Source organism: Eulemur rufifrons, chromosome 13 (genome assembly GCF_041146395.1).
Source record: "Eulemur rufifrons isolate Redbay chromosome 13, OSU_ERuf_1, whole genome shotgun sequence".
NCBI lineage: Eukaryota > Metazoa > Chordata > Mammalia > Primates > Lemuridae > Eulemur > Eulemur rufifrons.
This window is the reverse complement of record NC_090995.1, coordinates 1,002,820-1,028,527: the sequence shown is the minus strand read 5'-3', so window position 1 is coordinate 1,028,527 and position 25,708 is coordinate 1,002,820. Positions and strand designations below refer to the sequence as shown.

The following is a 25,708-nucleotide window of genomic DNA, read 5'->3' as shown; positions in this document are numbered from 1 at the left end:
ATATACATAAAAGTACCAAATTATACAGAAACTGGTTTTTACATTCTGACCATGATCCCCCCCCAGGGGCTCTCTCTGTTTAATTAAAATGGCTTTGGGGCAAAAATTTCATTATTGCTGTATAGTGGACAGTTACAAAGGTTATTTGGTCCTACCCATATCACAAGTATCAAAGGGCAATTCGAATGGTTTTTAACACATCCATTAAAAAAATAAGGAACTCTTGGATGTAAACAAATTTTGTAGACCAGCTCATTTAAAATTTCATTAAGTTATACAGGTACATATATAAGTCTGCATTTCTACTTACATAAAATATAAACTTGAATCAATCACAAGTGTTTCACCTAAAAGAACCATCACATTGCACCCATAACATGAGTGATGACAGTTCTGGTGATGTGTCAATGTCCTACATGTTACCGTCCATAATTATTCAGACAGGTTGAACTTCTGTTAATGGCTCTGAAAAGTCAAGAACCATTTGTTTTTAACACCTATACACCAGTCACCTCAGTGCACGAAGCAACTGTTTTGTTAAATTTATACAGTTATGTATACAAAACCAAAATGACTGTAATCTATCTAAACTGGGACACATAGTATAAGTTGTAGCAATATGTGCAAATATATAATGAAGTTGAACATTTAATGCCTACTATTACAACACGATAGGGTTCAATGATCAATCTATGTAAGAATAAAGGGGAAAAAGCTTCCACACGATACACATTTAGAAAAAAGCAAATCTTATCCTCATTTTAAAAGTTCATATCAAGGTCTAATTCTTTTACCTAAAGGTTAAAAGTCAGCATTTCTATCTCACTGACTCAATTCAATATAGTCAGCCTCAGTTACACAGAACTCTAATTTTTAAGAATGCTCTAATGCCTCTGAAATAAAGTATAAATCTGTACTAACAGATTTTAGGGGAAAATACTTGCCTTAGGTGGTTTGAAGGGGTAGTCTGTAGGAAAATGAATTGTCAGAAAGAATACACCGCCTTGATACGGGCTGTCATTCTGTAAAAAGAAAAGTATGTTTAACCTTGATAATCTATGTAACACTTCTATTTTCTAAGCATTTCTCTAATCAGAACCAAAATTACCTACTATTTACACTACAATAAACTAAACTCAGTTTCTATGAATAGAAAAAAAATCAAAATTTAATACACAGTAATGAAACCTAATTTATTAAGATCCAATTTTACATAATTCACCAAGTTTTATAAAAAATTACCCAGAAACAGTGTCTGAGATACCAATTCTCACAAATGAATAAAGTACACTTAGCAATGAAGTCTACATACAGTATCACGTATCAGTTACATTACAATTGAAAATAAAATTTTAGATGTGTTGAATATTTTAAAAGCCAAATATGTGTAAATGGCTTTGTATCTCAACAGCCATTCTGCCCAATGGCAAACCAAAATATTAGCTACTCCAGGGAATACACAAAATTACCTTCAAGAGGAGAAAGCAGAACAGAAACAATAGGTCTTTTAACAAAATTTTTCATTTTAATTTAACCAATATCAGAAAATAGATAAAATTTGTTCCTATTTTATGGATGACTAAAATGAACATTCCTATTTCATGAATGGGCCTTGAAGTAGCTCAGTCTAGTGTACAAATAGCAAATGATAGAGCCAAGATTCAAACATGTCTTCTGAAGACCACTTAATACTAATCAAAGAATGACAAAAGATACTGATCTAGTCGAGAATTCTAATATAAAATTGCCTAAGTGCCTCTGGATATGCAAAGAGCCAATCTGAAGACATTTTTACATTTACAGGAATGTGATTATTGCCAACATTCATTCCTCTCCATAAGAAAGGATGTATATGTACAGATATATGAGCCTCCCTCTTTGCCAATTCTGAATGTCAGACAAATGAAAAAAACTTTCACAGGTCTGACAGTTCAGTGTAGCTCACTTAATCCTGACTCTTCTGTAAAATAATTAAACATTAATTCAATTAACCTAACTTCCTACTATGTGCTATGTATACATAAGGGACTCCAAGAATAATTTTTCATCTTGATCTGTACTCTGGTACAGATCAAAGGAGATAGGTCAATTCATTAATGAACAATCAGGTTCAAAGAAACATACAACTAGTAAGCAGAAGAGCTACTACTTAAACTGAGCCCTTCCAACGCCCAAGTTCACATTTTCTACAAAATTTTAATTAAACAAAATCTAAGACTGCAAACTGTGTCATCTAAGAACTGTAGAAAACAAACCAAACCAAGGCACCAGAATGTGATCTGAGTTTTATATATCTTTTTAAGGTAATACAGCTATATTAAATGAGAACAGATGCTTCAAATAACGTGCACTTTTACATAATCAGATAGTACAGAAGGTATGTTTTTACTGTGTACAATTAACCATGTAAGGGTATAAGGGTAGTCCTAAACATTGAAGTCTTTACAACTAAAAATTCTGGAAGCTCTGCTTAAGCTTTAATTCCAAGTTTCATACAATCATGTGGTATATCTGACTGGTTCTGAATAATGGCAATCCACTGAGATTTAGGCAAAGCCAAATTTCCTTTCACCTGTTCAAAGAAAGAAATTAAGGGGAAAAATATTTCAGTGCTACCATTTAACACTAAAAAGCCCATTGTATCAGAGGAAAAACTGTAAAGCTACAAAATTTAGAGGTAAGAAAACTAGGTCACATAAAAAAAAATTGAGGCCTTATGATATCAAATTTACTTATAAAGTGGCAGCAAACTATACCCCCCCTCAAAAACCACAGACAAATGAACCCCAAGCAAAAAGGAATACTGTGACCAGCAAAAAGTCCCAAATCTTGCAAATCCAGAATTTACATTAGATCTAGATCTCTTCTTTAGAAACCTCTGTCCTGGTTTTGCGCCCGTCAGTCCAAGCTGCTCCCTCTCAGCACCTGTCACTCCTCTGTAGCAACCATTACATGCTGGTATCCCTCACAGATCGATCCACTTTCTGGCTCTAACTCCAGGCCCCATGTAAAGTTTGCAAATTCTCATATTTCCCTCTGGTGTAATTATTCATCAAATGTCTACTGAATATTTCTTCTTAGATTATCTCATTTCATGTCCCCAAAACATTAAACTCTTTGTCTCAATCCCATTTTTCTTATTTACCAATAGTAAACCACAACAGAGAGCCATAAAGCAGGATCTCATTGTTGATTCTTTCTCTCTCATTTCCTCAGGAGTCAGGTAGTTACCCAATCTTAAAGATCTTTAAAATTTCTTGAATTAGCCTCTCCTTTATGTCGACTGCCAATACTATCTTAGTTCACGATGCTACTATCTTTTGCCTACAATTATGGCTATAGCTTACTACTAATGTTCTTGCCTTCAAGCTGACTTCCCCTTCCAATTTATCCCACCATCCTAATGATGAAATGGTCTTTTTAAGATAAGTTTGTCCTCTACCTGAAATGTACACCACAGCTTTAAAGATGAAATTCAAAATCTTAAGTATGGGTGTGCTTTATGATCTGGGTTCCCACCAATCCAGTTAGTTTGCTCTTCTACCTCTTCTCCAGAATATACTCTCTACTGCATGTAAAATAATTATAGGGATAACAAGTTTCACATCTTTTTCTTTCCCCTACTTGGAATATTCTTCCTTATAATACAGCCCTCCCTTTAGTCCAATCTGCGGGCTGACCTGTGACACTTCTTTATTTATGCACATAGTTACATCCATTACCTATCATATTTAAAACTTTTTCTTATATTTTCTTCTTCTACTAGACTACAAAGCTCCTGAAAGAGTAAGGAAGAAGCTGGGCATGGTGGCTCATGCCTGTAATCCTAGCACTTTGGGAGGCCTAGGCAGGAGGATCACTAGAGCCCAGGAGTCTGAGGTTGCTGTGACCGAGGCTGACGCCACGGCACTCTAGCCTGGGCAACAGAGTGAGACTCTGTCTTAAAAAATAAATAAATAAATAAATAAATATATATATATATATATATATATGTGGTTTTGCTACTAAACGAGACAAAAGGAACACTTTTAAACCAAAATAAAATCTGAAACAGTAAAAATAGTCCCTGAGATAACAAAATGCACAATTCTGACTTTGTAGCTTATTGGGATAATTGAGTGCATTTCAAAGTATTAAATTTAATGATATCTGCCCCTCTGCTGCAATTTGTCCTATTTTGATTCTCGGTTTCCCTACCTTTAGGTTGTAACACTTCACAATTACTCTCCTGTCCCTGTTATAATTTTCTACTCAGCACTTCATCCACAAATCACTTAATTCCCACCTTATCACACTTGCATCTACCCCAGATTTCCCAAAGACAGACAAGGATGTCTATTATATTTATTTGTATCCTTGTTGCCTGGCACACAGCAGGTGCTCACATTTGAGATAGACATATAGATTTAAGATTATTAAAATCAGAATTTCTAAACACTTGTTGATCTAACCTATCCACTGGCTAACTCTTCCAAGGGCATTTTCTCCTTTAAAATTATAAACATCTACTTAATGACCATGGTTTTACCTGGTACATCATTGCCATTTATGTTGAAACAAAACCACCAAAAAGGGAAGAAAGCAGAAAGTTTTCAGAAAAATACATAGATAACTTAGAATAGAAATCCTAAAGTGCCTTCAAGTTAAAAAAAGAAAAAAAAAAGAAAGGTAAGTATTTGTTCAAGGTAAGTCTTACCCCAGGATGTTTTTAGTGCGTTCTAATTCTCTGAAATTCTTAGATGGTATCCATAATTCTGAATATTCAATTATCCAGCATATAGTTTCTTATCTACCCAGGATAGAAAGGAATTTTGCTATATTCAAAATATCACTTTCTGCCTAAAAATATTCAAATTTTGCATAAAACTAAAGTTCTATAAAGAATCGAATATCAAAACAATACAATTATGCTAGATTCTTGGCAGCTTTAGGAATAGAGTAAGATTTTTAAGTAACAAAACTGATGGTAGGATCAGAGCCAGTAAATTTAATTGTCTCTAAGTAACAGGAAGCTCATGACAATGCTTTACATTGCTATAAAGAAAAACTGGATTGAGGTAAAGTGTTATTTGGTAGGGCACAGAGATGCTATACTCTATAGAACCTGAACACAAGGACAGACACAAAGTACATGTAGCAACTAAGTCATTATATTCTGTTTCCTTCAAAAGCAACACAACTATGGCATACCCAAAACAGAATAACTATGTTATATAATAAACCCACAGACTAAGTTAGAAATTACAACCAGATCTATGCTAGATCTTTGACTACAACTAAATTTAAAAATTCTTAATACTTACAGGTCCCATAATTGTGGCTTGCCAATGAAACACTAGAAAAAGAAAAAAAAAAAAACCCTGTGGTTATCATCTAAAAATGCACAATTTTTTTGAAATTAAGCATAAAAATCAATTTCAAAGTTACTTACTATCATCCCCAACTGGACCTGCAGAACATTGTGCTGGAGGGTCACGGGCCAAATCACTAAGTTCCTACACCAAGACAGAAAAGTTTAAGTAAAAAGAATCAACTGCTTCCAGTTACCTTGATCCCACTCTTTAAAGGACAGGCAATCACAATGCACATAACAATACATTCCATTAAGAGACAAAACCTAAGTAACTCTACTCCCGTTACTTCTGGAACATGCAGTCATAGTTGTCTAATGGACACAGCTGAGACAATCATTTTGGCTTAGGGTTCACAAAGTATTTATACATTGATATGAAAATTTTTATCACATGAACAAAAGCTGATCTCTCAAAAACCGAAATAGCTGTAATCAGGTGCTCTTCATAGTGTAAAAACTCAGACAAGGCACAGCTTAACATTCTTGTTGTTTGCTGAACTTTCAGACCATTTCAGGGGCCTTTGTTTGCTTTAAAACTTTTTTCTTGAACCATAACCTTCCTCCTAAAATCCACTGACCCCCTCCTTTTCCACCTGAAAAAAATCTCATGGGACTAAGTATCCTTTTTGTTTTTTATCTCCATATTCTCAACTCAACCTTATTTTTTACTCAACATCCATTTTAGCTCTTTTTGAAATCCCAACTCTGAAAGAACTGTCTTTGTTAGGTAAAAAGTAGTTTGCACTTAGCAAAACATGGCAGTTTGCACAATTCCACATGAATTAATTATTTCCAACAAATATGTATTTAACCCTTCCATGACTTGCACATAACAAATATTGATCATCTAATATGAACAAGTTGTTTCCTTACTAGGATTTTGTTAAAAAAAATTTAAGACAGCACAGCCCCAACCTTACCAAATAGGTAGCCAATGTCAAATCACCAAAAATTAAAAATAAGATAAACAGAACCAACGTTAATGTACTACCACCTTCAACGTTTTCAAATTACCTTTGTCTTCTAAGTTCAGTCTATGGCATAAGAGCCACCCATTTAAAAAAAAAAAAAAGAAGAAGAAGAAAAACAACAAATAGGTAGTCCAGGGATTGTTGTAACTTATTTATTCTTTTTTTTGGTCTAAACATGGAAACAATGATCAAAGGGTAATGTCTGGGATTCAGTTTGAACAAAACAGCTGAACACATTCATATACAAAAGACCAAGTACTAGAAAGCAAAAGAATGGCTGCCTAAATAAAAAAGATACAATAAAGAATAATCTGGGCCAGGCCTACAATCCTAGCACTCTGGGAGGCCAAGGCAGGAAGATCTCTGGATACCAGGAGTTCGAGACCAGCCTGAGCAACACAGCAAGATGACCCTGTGTCTACAAAAAATAGAAAAATTAGCCGGGTGTAGTGGCACATGCCTGCAGTCCCAGCTACCTGGGAGGCCAAGGCAGGACGATTGTCTGAGCCCTAGAGTTTGAGGTTGCAGTGAGGTATGGTGCCACTGCATTATAGCCCAGGCAACAGAATGAGACCTTGTCTCTCCAAAGGGGGGAAAAAAATCTAGCCAATAGCGACAGTCTATCATAATATTAATGCATCTATAACATGTAGCTCCAAGACAATCATTTAGTCTACCAGAACAATTACAACTACAGGAATTCAAAAATGAACTACTACAGGAATTCAAAAATGAAAACAGAGTCCCAAATTGGCACACTCATTTCCTTCCCTCAACTTAGATCTTTGCTTCTCAGTGCAAAGTCAAGGACATAAAACGCAGAATACTATAAGCCCTCCCCCAACAGAAAAGCAGAAAGGTACACAAATAGGAAGAGGAGTTAATTTCAATTAAGCTGGGCGCAGGGGCACGTGTCTATAGTCCCAGCTACTCAGGAGGCTGAGGCAGGATTGCTTGAGACCAGGAGTTCGAAACCGTAGTACACCAAGACTAGGAACATAAAAACGAGAAGACTCCAAGCCTTTGAGTGTTAGTTTATCCACACAGTCAATGCCTTAAATAAATATATTACAATCAAATAGCTTTTATTAAATCCTAAATTAAAATTCCAATGAATTTAAAGGTACTCCTAAAGTGACCGTTGGTCCTTGTTTGCCTAGGAGAATCCCCATTTTCACCAGTCATCCTGACAAGCTATCTGGTTTACCATTTGTTCCACATTTGTCTTTAAGGTAGGGATTAGCCACATTAAAATAAGCCACGATAGGTTAAGTAGACCATCACTTTATATACGTGGCAGATTCTGCTTTGGCCTCACTTACTAAAACGCATGTGTAAAATGCACACACAGTGAAGAGTTCCCTTTAACACATGATCAAATATGAAAAACTTGCAAACCTCTCTTTTTGGTCCTTTTCAGACAAAAGGTAAACCACCTTTTTAAAGATAGTACAAAGGGCTCACTGGTAATAAAGGATGCCCAGATATGAAGGCCTTATCAGCCAATCCTCCAATCTTGAGTGAACGAAGTATGACACTGCCGCTTTCTGCTGGCTACTTGGTATATGCCAACCAGGCATGTATGACAGTGGCCTCTGGATTGAGAGTTGGCAGTGTATTGGGTAAATATGGGAAATTTATACGCACAAGGGAAGTAGAGGTTGAGCAGCACTCTCTCCAAAGTCAATGCTCTGACATGGTGTAACAACTATTTCGTTATTTGGTAACACTGAAGTTGACTGCAGTTTTATATTAATTCCTTTAAGTTCTCTTGTGATTACATGAAAAAATTAAGTGATGGGTGTGATTATGTAGACTCGGTCAGTAGAACAAGAACTTTACAAATAGTTAATTTAATGCCAGTTTTACACCAATTCCATATGCTTCAAACAGACAATTTCATTCCTTTCATTCACTACATGGAATCAAAACTTTTCTAAGCCCATTCTGTTGAAGACAAAACACCTATTGTAACCCTATTATGAAACAAATTTAACAATGAAGATAAAATTATTCTAAGTCCGGATGAACAGAATGTTATGGTAAAAACAATATCTGAAGCAGAAACATTCCTGGAATGGCTGTAGTACAAACCAACCAAAAGAAATTCAGTGGTTGCCTAAAACTCAATTTAAAAAAATAGATACTTAGTACACTAAGAAATGTGTGAAAATCTCAGGTTTAGTAATAAAAAAAAAACTCAGCTGTCTTTAGGATTTCAGTGTTTGAAGAACTGCCACGTGAATCAGTATCCGGGTCCCACCCTGATGGGGGAGGGTAAGTCCTCTAAATTCATTGTTCATTTTGTTCCAAATCCATTGGAAATCTTTTTTTTTTTTAAAGAGACAAGGTCTTGCTGCTCTGTTGTCCCGGCTGACTGCAACTTCACACTCCTTGGCTCAAGCAATCCTGTCTCAGCCTCCTGAGTAGCTGGGACTATAGGTATGACCCACCACACCTGGCCTGAAATCTTTAAAACAGGCAAACTGGCAAAAAAAGTTTCATCTTTTGAAGCTTTTAGCATATTGGAATCATTGAAGACACACCTTGAAAATTAGTAAAATTTTTCCCTACAGAGGAAGTGAACAAATTAAATGATGTAAACTCCAACAGCACAGAAGTCTGGAACTGCTTTAAATATTTTGATTTGTGAGAAAGCTTTTGATGGAGCTCTCATTTTAACTTGGTAAGTCTGTATTGTTTATCAGCATGGAGTAAAACTGAGATGGTTTTACAATGCAGAAACATTCAAATTTGATAAAACACCCAACAGAATAAAGACTAATCACATAAAGGGTTTCTGCTTTGTAAAAAAAAAAAAAAAAAACCAAAAAAAAAAAAAAAAAAAAAAAAACCCCCCCAAGAAAACCCAAAAAACATTTGCTAAAAGGCAATCTGAATCCAAACGTAAAAATATCTGGGCTGAAATACTTGTACATATCAACAACAGAAAAAGAATTGAGACTATCTTCCATTTATCAGTATTTGTTCTAACTTTGTAAAATACCTTAGCCCCTACAGAGTATTTTCTCATTTAAAAAAAAATCAGTTTTATAGACCAGAGTCAATGGAGGTTATTAGTTTAAATACTATTAACCTCAAAAAAGTGCTATTTTCAATAAAATTAAAATAAGGCTATTGGAGGTATCAGCAAAACAATATTGAGAGAGGGCTAAGAAACTACAGTGAATATGCACTAGGAATTAGTTTGCCTTTTAAAGTTCAAATGACCCATACAAAATATTAACTGTTCCAATAGTGTGTTTTTAAAGGAGTTTAGAATATAGCTATTTAACAGATCCACTAAAAAACAAAACCAAAACCACCATGTATGATTTTTTTTTTAAAGAGACAGGGTCTCACCACGTTGCCCAGGCTGGAGTACAGTATCGAATTCCTGGGCTCAAGTCATCCTCCTGTCTTAGCTTTCACAGTAGATGAAACTATAGGCATGTGCCACCATGGTTGGCAATTTGATCAATAAATATATTCTAAGGAATTATAAAATTCAACAAGGAATTTTTTGTTGACTGACTCCATGCAGAATAAAAGACTTTTGAGCTAAGCAACAAAGCTTGAAATCGCCATTAAGTAAACTGGTCAACTTGTAGGTGAAGCTTTTAGGTGGATGTAGAAATACTGTTTAGACCCCCAAGGAGAGACTCAACTAGAAAAGTACATACACAAGTCTACGTTAGGAATGACAGGCTGGAAAAAAAAATATTAAGTATCATTAGGTACACAGAAGATATTTATAGCTATGAGTCTTGGTGAGAGCACTCTGATAATGGAGAAGGTCCTAGGAGAGACCTTCAGACTAATTCAACACTAAAAAAGGGAACCGGTATCCTGAAAATTAAATGAAGAAAAAAAGAAAAAAGTAGCAATCAACTAATCTAATGCTAACACAGCAAAACAGACAGACCTGTCCACAATAAACAATGCAGAAAGAATAACTTCCAAGTGTTTGCCTCTCTTATGTTCAAAATACACTTGAGAAAATGCTCAGTTGTTCAGGAATAGTCAGTCTAGATTAACTCTGTTTTTTAAAAAATGCTGTAGACAAGTAAGAACTGTCCTGATATGCCCTGCCAATCCACTTTTGAAACTCATCACAACCGCTCACAAGGTTGGCAAACAGCTAGAGATCCCAGTATTCACAATTTTAGGACAGATCAGACAAGACCTATGGTTGTCTACATAAATATACCTAACATATTCAAGAATGGGAGAAAATTCATTCCAAATACTTTTGATAATGATCGGTAGGAATTACAGAAATTCTTACCTCAGAATTAAACATTTTGTTAAAAGAAATTATGTATGGTTTTTACTTTCAAAAAGCATTACTAAACAGAAACAAAACAAACTGAGCCAAATGAGTATTTGAAAAATACATTTTTTGCAACTGGAATTAACTATCCACTATTAAGCAAATGACTTTTTCATAAATCAAGTCTCATATGGCAATGATTTGCCAATTCCGTGATCACCCTTATCTTTTATTCATTATAATGGCAATCTCTTTTAGCACCATTAATACTTTATAAGTACAAAAATGTAGATAGAATGAACAATATTTGATAGCACTAGGTGACTATAATCAACAAGTTAGGGTATCCTTTAAAATAACCTGAAGAGTGGAATTGGAATATTTCTAACACAAAGAAATGATAAATCCTGAGCTGACAGACACCTCTAGTACCCTGATTTGATTAGTTCACACTGTATGCCTATATCAAAATATTGTATGTACCCTATAAAGATAGAACTCTTATGTACCCATAGTAATAAAAAAAAGACATACTTTATCATACTTAAGAATCAAACAGTCTGATATGAACAGAGAATTTTCCCATGTTCCAAAACTTATATAACCAGTTCTGCTGTTTAATCTGTTACCAAAAAAAGATAGACCAGAAGCTAAAGAACTTGTGCAGTTCCCTTTCTTCTCAAGGACCATTTTAAAAGTCTATTTTAAAGCTGGGCATGGTGGCACCTGCCTGTAGTCCCAGCTACTCGGGAGGCTGAGGCAGGAGGATTGCTTGAGCCCAGGAGTCTGAGGTTGCTGTGCGCTACTATGACTCTACTGCACCCTAGCCCAGGAAACAGAGCAAGACCCTGTCTCCAAGAAAAAGGTCTATTTTAAGTTTAAAAACCAATCTTCAAACCACCCTATCTCCCCTTTTCCCACATAACAAAGACAGACCTGAATTTTCAAAAATATTATTAAAACCCAAATGCAATTTAACATATGCAATGCAAATGCTCAAGACAGCATTATGAAATAAAGACATGAGTGTCTCCTCCAATAACACCAAGTATGGAGACTCACTTTCAATCTAAGACCCACTGTTAGGCTTATTTCCTCACCTCTAAAATAGGAACGTCTATTTTTACAGAAGTTTTAAGAAGATGAATGGGACTTAAAGCACTCTAGCACACTACCTGGCACATAATGTACTAGGTACTTAACAAGCAGGCTATCTGCAGACTGCCCACCTTGAAGGCAAGATTTCTTGGCTAAGGCTCTCCATTTATAAAAGAAGAGCAAAACAAAAGTGCCACATAATATAGTTTGTTTAAATCTTTGGCCTGTGTGACAAACTTTTACGCTTAGCTGTCTAAAAATGTCTGGCAAGCATTTGAATTCAAATATTACTGAAATAAGAGTTAAAATTGACAGTACAATTCTAGTTTCTTACATGTATCTACCCCATATCACCGCCTTAACAAACATACACGTTTTGACTCTAGTAAGACTTATTAAAATGTCTGAAAAAAAATATTTAGCTGTTATTTTTAAATAAAAATCAATTTAATGATGACTGGTCTAAACAAAATACCCAATGATGTTGAAGTGATCATAAATAAAACTAAAGGTCAGAAAGCTATAAAGGTGACCTAGAATATAAACACAGTACTTGAAAGTTACACATCAGAATTAAGAATGTAAGAAAGTATTTCTTAAAGAAACGAGTTTTTCTGCACACTGATATTATGAATCACTAAGCCTTTAAATGCTAGCATTATCGTTCATTTAGAGTGAAGGTATAATTTAAGCTAGTTAATTCTGAATTTCAGCTCTTCACTCCCATAATTTTAGGCTCTTGTAACTCTCAGCTCATTTCTAAACACCTTATTTTCCAAGTTGTCCATGACCAAGACACCTCTTTAGTAATAATAAAGGATCTAAAATTAGGCCAATAAGCTTACACACTAAAGTTTTAAATTCAATACAGAAAAATAATATAAAGTATTTTAAGAATCAAAACAAAAGGTCTTTTTTAAAGATAAAAGTCCTATTCTAGTTTTACCATTTTTCTTTCTCATCCTTGAAATGGTAATCAAACCATGTACCAGTACTTACCTTTTGAGATATGAAATAATCTTCATGACATTATTATGCCCACAGAATGAGCAAATAACACATATCTTAGCAGACGAAAAAAATCAGAGGAACAGAATAAATCATTGCAGATGCTCTTCTTTGAAGCAGATACTTTACTCAATAAACCATCTAACCCATGGAACTGCTTTTCCCTTACTCCAAACGTGACTGTAGTCCTAGGCGACTGTCAGCTACCATTAACCAATTATTTGGACATGGCTAATCATAGAGCTTTGTTGTCTTCAGCCTTAGTGATTAGCTCAAAGGGTTGGAAAGTAACCTAAGCTTAGACTTGACGTTAGTCCATCGTCCATCCACGAGTTCTTCCAAATCGAAGCTGGAAGGGACACCCCCCTTTCTATAATCAAGAGCTATAAGGACCCAGAACTGTTGGCAGGCATGTGTCCTGGAATTACATGGTTAAGCCAGAAGCCAAAGAAAAACAGAATACACTGTGCAGCAGAGATAGCAAAGAGCTGACTTGGCATATAGATGTGCAATTTCAGTCTCTGAGGATGTAGCCTGCTCTGGTTCCCATGGCTATTCCTTTCATTTTTTAACTATTTCCTTCTAATAATCCCTTATTTGATCTGGGGAAGAGGAAAAAAGTGGGGAGAGACTCATTCTAAGAAAAGTGCTACCCAGCACCCTTTACCAATTTTGCAAATTTTGCCCAAATAAAACAGTTCATGCTTGAGTTTTGCTGAAAAACACTTAAATCTAAATGAAGCAAAGTCAAAATTAAATTAGGGGGAATAAAGTCAACTCTGAATCTATATATGACAGAAACTAGAGGTTAATTTAAATTTCTAAAATGAAAGTATAATGTCAAAACTATTAGCTAGGCCGGGCGCGGTGGCTCACGCCTGTAATCCCAGAACTCTGGGAGGCCAAGGCGGGTGGATCATTTGAGCTCAGGAGTTCGAGGCCAGCCTGAGCAAGAGCAAGACCCCATCTCTACTAAAAATAGAAAGAAATTATCTGGACAACTAAAAATATATATTAAAAAAAATTAGCCGGGCATGGTGGCACATGCCTGTCGTCCCAGCTACTCGGGAGGCTGAGGCAGGAGGATCACTTGAGCCCAGGAGTTTGAGGTTGCTGTGAGCTAGGCTGACTCCATGGCACTCTAGCCCGGGTAATAAAGTAAGACTCTGTCTCAAAAAAAAAAAAACAAAAAAAAAAACATCTATTCATGCATACAAACGTTGCCTTTTGGTGCCAAGCAGGTTAGGTGTGAAAACACCTAGATAAGATGAATGTCTCCCCAAATATACTGAGCTTACAGAAAGTAGGCAGACAAAAAAAAAATTATACTTCAACAACCTGCTTAAAATAAAAGAATTCAAATGCTTTGTTAAGTCCTGTAAAAGTAACCACTACCTTTGCCTGGGTTTAAGACAGTAATAGACATTTGAGCTTAGTCTTGATGGAAGTTAGATAAGGCAGCATTCACCAAGGGGAAAAAAAAAAAAGAGACGTTTCCGGCCGGGCGCGGTGGCTCACGCCTGTAATCCCAGCACTCTGGGAGGCCGAGGCAGGTGGATCGCTCAAGGTCAGGAGTTCGAGACCAGCCTGAGCAAGAGCGAGACCCCGTCTCTACTAAAAATAGAAAGAAATTATATGGACAACTAAAAACATACATAGAAAAAATTAGCCGGGCATAGTGGCGCATGCCTGTAGTCCCAGCTACTCGGGAGGCTGAGGCAGTAGGATTGCTTAAGCCCAGGAGTCTGAGGTTGTGAGGTTGCTGTGAGCTAAGCTGACGCCACGGCACTCACTCTAGCCTGGGCAACAAAGTGAGACCCTGTCTCAAAAAAAAAAAAAAAAAAAAAAAAAGAAACGTTTCCTAAGTAGAGAAAATCATTTAAAGTCAGGGGTGTGAAAGAACATAGGTTATAAAAACTTGCTTTAAGAACAAGTACTGTAGTTTGGGAAACCACAGACAAAAGGTACAGGAATAATGGTAGATGTAGCTAGAAAGGCAGACCAGGGCTTCGTCTTTTAAGAACCTTGAATGTTAGTTAAGACTATCCCAAAATCAATGAAAAGCCACCGATAGCTTTTAAGCAGATATAAAACAAATCAGGCTTGTATTTTTGAATGTACTGGCAGTAGTGTACTAGAAATGATTCTTTAACTTTTATATTTTTAAAATTAAGTCATATCCTAAAATCACCTATGTATCAGCTTGACTCAAAGTTAACATTTACTATACTTTTTCAGATTTTAAGAAATGTTACAGATGTAATTAAGCTCTCTCATATACTCCTTGGATTGCCTTCCCTGCCCAAGAGGTAACAGATTATCCCCCCTTTTTTTCTCATTTTTACATGGGTATCACTTAAGAATATATAGCACTGTTTCACAGGTTTTCAAATTTTAAATGGTATAAAACCGTTTAAATACTATTCAGGAACACTGACAACACTATTTTTGACAAGACTTCTAAGCTTCTGGTGAACTACTGGCCCTCTAACCCCCAAATACATATATGCCCACACAACATTTTACTTAATTTGTGGGGTATCACAGACCCTCTTCACCCCATATTGTAGGAATCCCTACTATAAAGGACAGATGAGTATATAACTAAATTAGGAAGCTATAGCAGTAACTTAGGTGAGAGAAGAATATGAACTAAGTCCCTGGGATGAAAAAGAAAAAAGATCTTAAACATTGAACATTTTACCCTTACAACCACCTTACAGCAATAGGACTCATCTCTATTGTACAGTTGAGCCCCTCAAGAGGAGAAAGAAATGATGAGTTCAAGCGCAAGACACATTCAGCTTTAGGATAGGTAGGAGAACAGAGTGGTCTATCTACTAGACAACTTGAAAAAGACGACTTGGTATAAGTTCCCAAAAGACTCCTTTCTTAATAGGGTGTCCTTGCTTCTAAGTTAAAGAATTTGATATAGTATTTGGCAAATTGAAGAAAGAAGTTCAATCACACCAATCCAATTCTCCATTACTCAATGTATGAGTGCCCCAGATTGAGTATAATATGGAAAACTGGTGTTCTTATTATGATCAGTTCCCCCTTAACTATCCACCATAGTGCACCTCCCTGTACTTAGTGAGTCTAATTGTTAACGTATTTTTCAAGGTATGTAGCCTTTAAATGAAAGCCAACTTGAGAAAATTCTGTTCCATTGCAAAAAGCTGTTTAACTGGACTTTCCAATGACGCACCTACTCAGAATTTTCAAGAGTAATTTTGTCTATGATTTTCACCTTATGAAATAACTTTAGATCCTAAAAGTTTCACAGGCTTCAGGAACAACAATTTATAAAATTATTTGAAGAACTGAAATTGTTGGCTCATTGCTTTCGCGAGTAGTTAAGAGAACAGCGGCAAGGACCACGAAGAACAGCTAACACATGGCACCTGTAAAATCTTCATACACTGCTGACCACCCCTTCCCAAGGGGGAAAAACATCATATTAAAACCACTGAACCAGGAAAAATAGTTGGTGGAGAGTTGCTAAAGGCTCTACTCACCTTTAAAAGACACCAAGATGAACCAACAACATACAATTAGAGTACAATGCTAAGAAACTATACCGGCTATGAAAGAATACAAGGTTGGGCATTTCTTTCCCATGGTGTGGCTCTTTTGGGAAAATTTTTCTTAGGATCATCTTCCTCTCAATTGTTTCTCCTGAAACTTTCTGCACACCTGGCTAGTGTTAATCCAGCCCTTCTCATGTGGGGAAAAATGCTGCTTCTCTTTAAAAACCTAAAAAGTCTATAGCAAAAGAAGTCAACGAGACTCCCCTCTGCCTTCTTTCTACTCTAGGTAAATGAGATCCTCAACGTTCTCATATGGACAGTTCACCTCATCAGGTTAAAATATTTCAAAGGAATTGGGTACAGCAATGGATTTTACACACCTGAATTGTCTATTTCCTGAAGACCTGGCAGGGTACCATGGTCAGGGACAGCATTCAGGGAATTTACTCACCAAGCAAACCTCTCTAAAAGGCAACCAAGAGGTACTGCTTAGGCAAGTATTCTCATCCGGAAGTACAGGATTAAATAGTAACGGTTTGGCCACTACATCTTTTATTCTGAAAATACTCCTTTTGTGGGATTTTAAAGAAAGCCTGCAAATGTTTTGAGGAAGAGCTTTACTTCAATTATTATTGGATACAGGATCTCTTTAACAGTTGATTGTTGAAGGTAAAATATAAAAAGGCTGACCCTATCCTGAAAGTCTAAACATACTGCTATGTTTTTTTGTTTCTCTATTCTCTCTACGTCTTCCTCAATCAATGATGGGTGGTACCAGCAGCGAAATGACCAACCACAGATCAGAAAGAACAGGAGGCCAAGGTACTGAAAACATCGAAGCCCTGAAGGGATGCTACGTGTAAGAAAAGATCCATGCATTCAAAGACCTTACAAATTGGAAGTACTAAAACAATTTAATAATGAAGCTATAGAGCAGCCATGTTAAATGAACCTCTAATAAGATTTGAGCATTCTATGAACTTTTTCAGTGACTTTTTGTTTCTATATCAGATCAACATAACCAAAAAGGCAGCACTTATAAAAAAAGTTTGTTATCGACCCTGCTATTAAAGTATAACCCCATAAAAAACTTATTCTAGTTTGTTCAAGTCCAATCATTCCCCAAAGGCTTGTCAAAATTTAAATTACTTGGTTACAGTGGTAAGGCCAAGTTCATGGATCCCACCTTGAAGTACAATAATCAATCGCCACTGTGTTTCATAATCACTGTTGTCCCGATCTCCGCCATCCATCTTGCACATCATCACACAAAGGTCATGATGAGGACAGAATAGGGCAGCATGGGTACATTTCCTATCAGCACTTTGGGGAAAACTTAAAAGCTTATGCCATTATTAAAAGTTAATTTCTTGTATTTTACTGAAAAGTCCATTTCTTTCAGAACTAAGTTTGACCTGATTTAAAGACAAAATTGCTATGACTGTGAATCACTATTATAAAGACAGCGTTTGCCTCAAACCTATACTGAACAGCACAAACACTACCTTAGGGACTGAATAAAACAAGAGCACCACGTGTGCAGCAAGGGCAGTAAGTGCCTTTACAAAGCTGAGATACGAGTCACCCTAAAGGAGCCTTTATAATCTAACAAAAGATTCAGACCAATGATAGAGGTCACAATGTAGTACACTTAGCTGCCCATCAGGCAGGCAATAACAACTATAATTGTTCATATAAAGTTCACATTTACTACAAAACATTTTAATTTCTGTATAACTCATGTAGATACAAATGTCAAGGAAGGAAACAAACTTCTCAGAAATGTATGGTTACCAGCAGTTATTCCAAGAGAAGGATGCTTGGCAAAAAGATTTTAATTTCTCAACAATTCCATGGAACTCCAGACTTAAACAGAATAGTCCTTTAAAACTCATTTTTATAATTTCTAAGAAATCATGAAAGTTTTTATCTTAAGGATTAACAGGTTAAGTGCTGCAGTGTCTCATTACACCACCGACAAAGTATTAACTTCCTGTTTAGTTGCAATTACAAGCCGGACAAGTATGCTTGTTCATTAGACAAGCTACTAAGAATGGCTTGAATGAATACTACTATAATTTTTCTTTGTATCATCAATGAAGGTAAAGTCACTTAAGATTATTCAAACCTATTCTCCTGTAAGCATTACCTGAAATAGGCAAGCACAACCAAATTTAGGTTCTAAGCTTTGACCCATGAACAGGAAATATGGCATTTTATGGATACAAAAAATAAAAACAGCATTCCAGTGGAAAATATCCACTTAGACATCAGCCATGAAATTATAGCAAGATTAGGATTAATGGGCATTAAGTATTCTATCCTGAAGTAACCAAGAAATAGTGTATCTCAACTGAAATACACTCAAAGGTTAAATATGACAAATTCAGCTATGACAAGTTAGCTGGAGTTCTCTGAATGACACGAAAGATGACGCTGAAAGCTGGGAGATAAAAATCAGATATTTGAACAAGTATAAAAACACTTCAGTGAACTCTTCCCCTCCCCACATAACAAGGTTGAGGGTATAGTTCTGAGGATAAATCTTACCTAATAAGATAATTTGGCTATTAAGATACTTAGTAAATGCACCCTACTTAATCACAATATTCAATTTTTAAGTAAGATCATTGCTATGGTAGTGCGACCAAATCAAGACTACAAACTTTCCAATTAAAGAATGAAAACAAATTTTGCTAATTTCAACATACTGGTTTTGGCAAGGGGAATTAAGTTGCTGTAATAAAAGCCACATTGTAACAATAAAATGTAGTGAAGATATTTAATAAGCAAACCTGATTATATGTGAATACCAAGATTCCCTTAATTTCTTTTAAACATCTCTTCTACTGGATCTAATATTTTTGAAAGGTTAAGTTGTACAAAGTGATGTAAACCGGTTCATGTATTTATATACTTGTTTTCTCCACTCAAAGCAACGACTTTCATGGACAATAACATTTTTCCTCATTTTTTTATTCCCTGGGACTAGACTATTATGCCTAACAGATTATGAACTTAGTTTTAAGTATTGATTATATGATTACTCTCCGGTATTTGTGTGGGTCTTAAACAGGGACTTCATAATCACCTAGAGAACACTGAAGCAGAAATACTTAGTATTTCAATGTTCAATATTTCTAGGTCTGTTTCCAGAGAAAATGATTAAGTCTAAGACCCCATGAATGTAGCGATAGTCTTTAAAAATTCTGAACATCGTGATATATAAATTTAACCCAAAATGTCAAATATATGCCAAAATCCATTTATACAATATAGTATTACAGTAAGTTCTTAACATATACACTAACGTATAGAAGAAATTGCTATAAAAAATGTAAAAGCCAATCTAGGATTTGAGAATTTAATCTGAAACATTTACCTCAGTGTTAGGAATCCAGTTTATTCTTTAACAGAAAAACTGTAACAAAATGCTTTGGAAAATCCTCCAGAATTGATTGTATCTTGGATTAACAAGGAGCACCAGAATCCAGGAGTTAATATATTAAGGCTTGACAGAGCAATCTAGTGACATATAGTGTCACAATCTCCCTTTTTCAAATTAAAATAGTGGTCATCATCCTTTAGTCACAACTGTTCTACACAGTAAAGTTAGCTAGCCTTGAGGACACTCCCCAATACCACCACAGGCAAGAGTCTATCCAGCCTATCAACTAGTTGGGGGTCAAGAAGTGTATTTTGTTCAAGATACCCCTGGCACATGGTAGTTTTGAGTCCCTAAACAAACTACCCAAAAAGAATTAAACTCATTTTTACTTTCAAAACATTAGTTAAAATCTGAATTTATAAATTAGCTATAACCTCAAAGTAAAGCCAAATTCAAATTATTTAAATGTTAAGTGGGAGGAGAGAGCTTATTTCAGGTAGTAAAAAACTAAAACCACACTCATTAATAAAATAGGAATTGAAATGGTTTAAAAAAGAACGAGGGCCCTTGAAACCTCACTCCTTATGTGAATCTCAGTCACTCACTAGCTGTGCGGTAAGACAAGTAATTCCTCTGTGCCTGTTATCTCATCCACAGAGTTCTCACATCTATCTCGCACGGCTATCCTGAGGACTACATGAGTTACTACTAAAGGGCTTAGAAACAGTGCGGGGTGCACAGTGGAGACTACGTTAAGGCTTAGCTAGAAGTACTAGCAGGCAAAAGAAAATTTTTTTAAATGATAAAAACCTAAGACTATGAAAGTATAGTGGTTAAGAGAACACACTCTGGAGCCAGGAGGCCTAGGTTCTAAACCCAACTGCCACAACATGAACCTGGGTCTACGCCTTAGTTTTCAAATTTCAAAACGGAGATATAATTGTACCTACTTTTCTAGGTGTAAGATTCAATGAATTAACACAAGTATTTCAAACAATTCGGCACATTACAATGACAACATGAGTTAATCTTTTAGGCCTGGTTCACATTAGATTTTATGTAAAGTTCTCCTCAAACATCCCCAAAACATACGCACTGTAGTCGCTTAGCTTAATAAGAATGCTAAAATTTGTCTTACTGAACACCACCAATCAAGTACCACTCTGACTCTTGTTTAATAGCCTTACTTAAGACCATACTACACCTTGTCCAAATAAAGCATACAGAAGAAAAAAACCACCACCACCAGTAAGGTTGACAGGCCTAATAGCCAAACTTACAGTAAGAACATAAGCTGAAGAGAAAAGTTTAAATTCAAAATCCTGATCAAATAACTACTAAAGGTAAAATGTATTCCAAAAAGCATTTCAGTAACATTAGTGAAGAATACAGATATATCTAAATATTTGAAATTTGGTGGCTTTAGACAATAAATTCAAAATAAAAAGGTATATGACAATGTAATATTGACATCAATGGCTATTTCACCCCATATTTCTAGAACTGAGGTGCCTAAAACAAAGAGGATTCCCCCTCAGAGCTGTCCCCTCACTAGAATTCTGCTTGGATCGGGGATGTTATTTTTAAAAGCTTTCTCCTGTGATTCTAACATTAACAGCTGAAAACCAAACCTCGTGCACATGTCAAGATTTTCTGTAAGGCGAATCAATAATGTCTCACAGAACCACTGGTTTCTCCAATTTGGAAATTGTTTTTATGTCAAGTCTCTGTATTACAGTTGCCTTTTGGTTGTTGTTGAGACAGTGTCGCCTGGGTAGAGGGCAGCGGCGTCCTCATAGATCACTGCAACCTCCAACTCCTGAGCTCTAAGCAATCCTTCTGCCTCAGCCTCCAGAGTAGCTGGGACTACAGGCATGCGCCACCATACCCGGCTTTTTTTTTTTTTTTTTTCCTTTTTGGTAGAAACGGGGTCTCACTCTTGCTCAGGACAGTCCTGAGCTCAAGCGATCCTCCCGCCTCGGCCTCCCAGAGTGCTAGGATTACAGGCGTGAGCCACCACACCCAGCCAAGTCTCTGTATTATATAAATCTTCAAAATAGTTACAACAGAAGAAAAGCTGGTATTAACTAGGCACATCAGACTAGAAGTCAAAGTTCTCTAGTAAAAAAAGTTGAGGATTATAAATTGTGACATTAAAACAGCAGTAACAACTTCAAGTGTCATGTACCGAGGGCCTGTTCAAAGCCACAAATTAATCCATTTAACCATCATCGTCATCAGCAAAAAAAAAAAAAAAAACCAAACAGGAACTTAAAACTTATTTTGCTCACTGTTGCCATCTCGATGTCTAGAACAGTGCCTAGTACATGTTAGGCACACAACCATTTACTGTTGTATGTAACAAATATCCATCTTAAAGAGGCATATACATAAACTTGCCCAGAGCTAGAATTCTAACTGTAGTATTTTTGCTCCAATTTTCACACTCCTAACTATGTTATATTGCCTCGCTAAAGCTTTTATATCATTAAAGTGGTGTCACAGCAGCTGGGTATCACCTGTAAAAGAAAAAAAATCAATGAGACCTTCCTTTAAAGTGTTCTGTTCCACATGCACAAAAAGCTGAGGATTCGGAATTATTCCACATCTTCGTGGCCTGAACCAATTGCCACAGATAAAAGGTTTTAATTTGTACTGAATGTCAGGCTCTTTCTATTAAGTATGTTGCAAAATACAACTTTGCTTCTCCAATGTGTTGCTGGCCTTTAAGGTGGTCACAGAAAGGAGTTATTTAAAAATAACTTCATTTTAACTCTTAAAAAAGTTTTTCTTCTTTTCCTTCATCTCACAAGTACAAAGATTTAAATTTGTATTTCAAATAACCCACAATGACAATACAATTATGGCCTAGAACAAAATTTGAGATTTCATCATCAACATATTAACAGTGAATATTTAAACCTTCATCTTTCATAGAACACCAGTTTTGCCAAATAAACTCCAGTGTCATACTTATTAAATAAGTGCAAATTAGGCAGCATTCAGTACTATTTTAGTAGAGGCAAGCTCTTGCTATTCCTTCCACAGAACTCTTTAAAAAGTAACCCATCAAAACCAAAGTTTCTAACCTACAACACCCCCTCCATTTTTCTAGTAAGGCTGAATTTATTCCATGACATTTTTTTCAAGTTAGCTGTAAATACTCCACCCTTCTGGATTGTGCAAGAACCAAACACACCACACATACACAAGTTACAAAAAAAAAAAAAAAGAGGAAATACGGTCTGAGAGTTTCAATTTAGGTTAAGTCTTGAGCAGAAGGTCTTAGAGCAGTGCACAACCTGATGTAAGAAACTAACATTTAACAAAGAATATTATTTCACATTATTACGAAAGGAGATGCCGGAAAGAGCCTGAACCAGTTACAGCAGCCGCCATCTTAAAATGCGGGACAGAAGTTAGAGCAAGAAAATGAGACTAAACCACCGGAGGTGGAGGTTCCGCTCACTCCCAGAGCTCAAAAAAATCCTTGTTTTCAACTTAAATCGATAATTTACTATCAAACCACATTTAAGTAGAGAAACAATCTTCCTCGAAGGTGTTCTTAAATAGGATGAGGCAAAAATAGGTACACCTAGCTTTTTCCCTTACTGCCATACCACCCTTTCTCCCGCCTCCCCCAGCCAAGAAAAAAAAAGGGAGCTTCCAGAAGGCTTTTACATCAGTTCCCGGTGTGCCTGATAAATAGCTTCGGGTGAAAAGCTGCGACTACAAAAACAGAGGAAGTGGTAACATTGTGTCATTCCACCTCCTCCCAAACCCCTAATTCTTGTGTAACCTGCCCAGTGTCGATGAAGTTTCTCACTAGACTCATTCACGACCTTTCATCGGCCGAGATCTTTCTACCCCGACCCTCAGTAAAGTTCGGAACCCGTCAGATTTCTTTGACCTTCTCTCCTGAGAGTTTCCTTTCTTCCCCCCAGGAGGCCTGGAGCCTTAATCTTGTAATTAAAATAAGTTTTCAAGCACCGAGGACAGAAAGCGCCACGACATCTGCTGGAGCGCCTCTCCGCGATTCTGACCCCCAAAACGGGGCTAACCCCTAACAGCAGAAAAACGAAGCGCCTGAAGACACTGTCGCCCATCGTCCCTGACATACACCAATGACACTGAGACACACTCAGGATGACACCTCAATTTGCCACAAGTGCCCTGCTTCCCTAACTTGCGACTTCACTTCGTGATAAAGCACACAAGCGTTCTCCATCGCCCGGCGGAAGAACTGACCCCAGAGGTATTTTGAGCAGTATACTTCCCTCCCGCGCCCACGCCTTCCGCCGGGCCCGAGCACTTCCTTTCCTCCCACGATCCCATTCCTTTCAGTCCCCAGCAAGTTACCTTATTAATCCGTTTCAGCGCCATAGTCTGTGCTTTTCGTCTGGCTCCTCACTGTATCTCGGTGTGTGCTCAAACGTCCGGCCAAAACTCTTGATGATCCGGGCGACGGAGGAGGATCGTCTCGTCTCACACCGGCTCTGCCAGACACAGGCGCCTTTTGCAAAAACGGAGCAGATCAGCACTCGCACAGGCCCCGGACAGACCCCGATGAACCACGTCCCTTAAAACCGTCGCGATCCGGGGTGGGTGGGGTGGCGTGGCCAGGCAAAGCCACCAACAGCCTCTGTGCCGTGCTTCGGCCCAAAAAGTCGGGGCGAGGGTGACAGGAAGAGCGGACGGGTGGGTACAAGTTTAACTTCCCGGCCTCGCGAAAGGAAGAGACCCGGGTGGGAGAGGAAGAGGCGTAAGAGACGAGGGTGGGTGCGGGGCAGGGTCCGGAGCCCAGCAGGAGGAGCCGGGGCCTAGTCGGCGCTACGCCGGCGTCACCAGGGCAAAGAAAGGCAAGGGGGGAGGGGGAAGCAGCAGACGCCGGACCGACGCCGGGCTTCTTTCGATTTCTGCTCAAAGGTGCGCCCAGGGAAGGAAAGGAAATAAAGGAAGACAGGCTTTAAGTGTGTCGCGGTCCCCGCAGCTAGAGCTATTCTGTGTCGCCCCTGACGCCACCGTACACTCCGCCTCCCAGCGCGCTCCCGCCCGGCCACCTCCACCACGCGCCCGTGCTGCCCCTGAGGCTCCGGCTTGGGCGCGAGGACGCGCCCATTCCCCCTCCCCCTCAGGCGAGGCCCCGGCTTCTCCAGCTTTCCCACCCAACCCCACCCCACCCCACCCAACAGGCTGGCCACTCAAGCCACCCGGGGCCCGCATTTCCCCTCTTACCCGGCCGGCCACTGGGCCAGCCTCCCTTCCCTGCCCCTAGTTGTCCACACCCACGCGTACAGAGGGGCCGGGGCCTCCCTCAAGCTGCGGCCTCGGCCTCCCCGCGCGGCAGCTGGTGCCTCCCCGGCCCTACGGGGCTCACGCGCACGACACAGCCACAAGATGTCCGCTCTGACGGAACTACTGCCAGCTGCCACGCTCCGCCCCTCCCCCTCCTCCTGCCTCTTCACCGCCGCGTATCAGTCCGCCAACGCCGCCGTCGCGAGCACAGAGCGCAGCTCGGTGTGAAGGAAGATGGTTTACTTCCCACGTCCAGGGCCGAGTGACTTTGTGCCACCGACTTTTCCTTCCTTTCGGAACAGCACCTTGTTACTAAACAGACCGGAGACTGGCCTGGGAGGGCGGGGGACAGAGGCGGGTCAAGGGCTGGGGGAAGGGTAGACGAGTGGCGGAAACCCTTAGACTCAGAGAAGCATCGAGAACCGGAAGGAGACCATGGGAGGAAGGTAATAGAAGCGGCAGCTGCGTGGTCGAGCCCCATGCCCCTCCCAACAGCGTCCCCCCCCCCCGTTTCCTCACTTGGTATTGAGGCGGCGAATCTCGCGAGAACCTCGTGGCTGGCTAACCGGAGCTGCGGCTCTGCAATGACTTAAGGGCAGTTTTGTGCTCTCTTCCCGACGGGGCCCGCCCCCCAAAGCCGCAGATTCTCGCGAGATGCAGTGAGGCACCGGCTCGGACTGGGGCGGATCTCCGCCGGGAAAGCGCCGCCCCTGGATGCTTATGCTGGTGGGCGGGAGAGGAAATGGAATTCCCCGGACTGGGGAGAGCGCGCGCGCCGCCGCGTCCTCCTCG

The 25,708-nt window shown here is 38.4% G+C and overlaps 1 protein-coding gene across 5 annotated transcripts in view; it reads right to left on the bottom strand.

The window, feature by feature from the left end:
- The window catches only part of UBE2D3 (ubiquitin conjugating enzyme E2 D3), a 32,646-nt gene extending 7,097 nt beyond the window's left edge, over positions 1-25,549 (bottom strand). Inside the window, exons 1-5 of one of the 5 annotated variants that reach the window (XM_069485599.1) lie at positions 25,436-25,549; positions 23,981-24,134; positions 5,432-5,495; positions 5,304-5,335; positions 945-1,022 (exon numbers count right to left, since the gene is read on the bottom strand). In XM_069485599.1, coding sequence (XP_069341700.1) covers positions 945-1,022; positions 5,304-5,335; positions 5,432-5,495; positions 23,981-24,004 — 198 coding nt within the window. In that variant the 5' untranslated portion in view covers positions 24,005-24,134; positions 25,436-25,549. The other 4 variants (XM_069485597.1, XM_069485600.1, XM_069485596.1 and 1 more) reach the window with 4 other exon arrangements.
- Between the last annotated feature and the right edge of the window lie 159 nt (positions 25,550-25,708).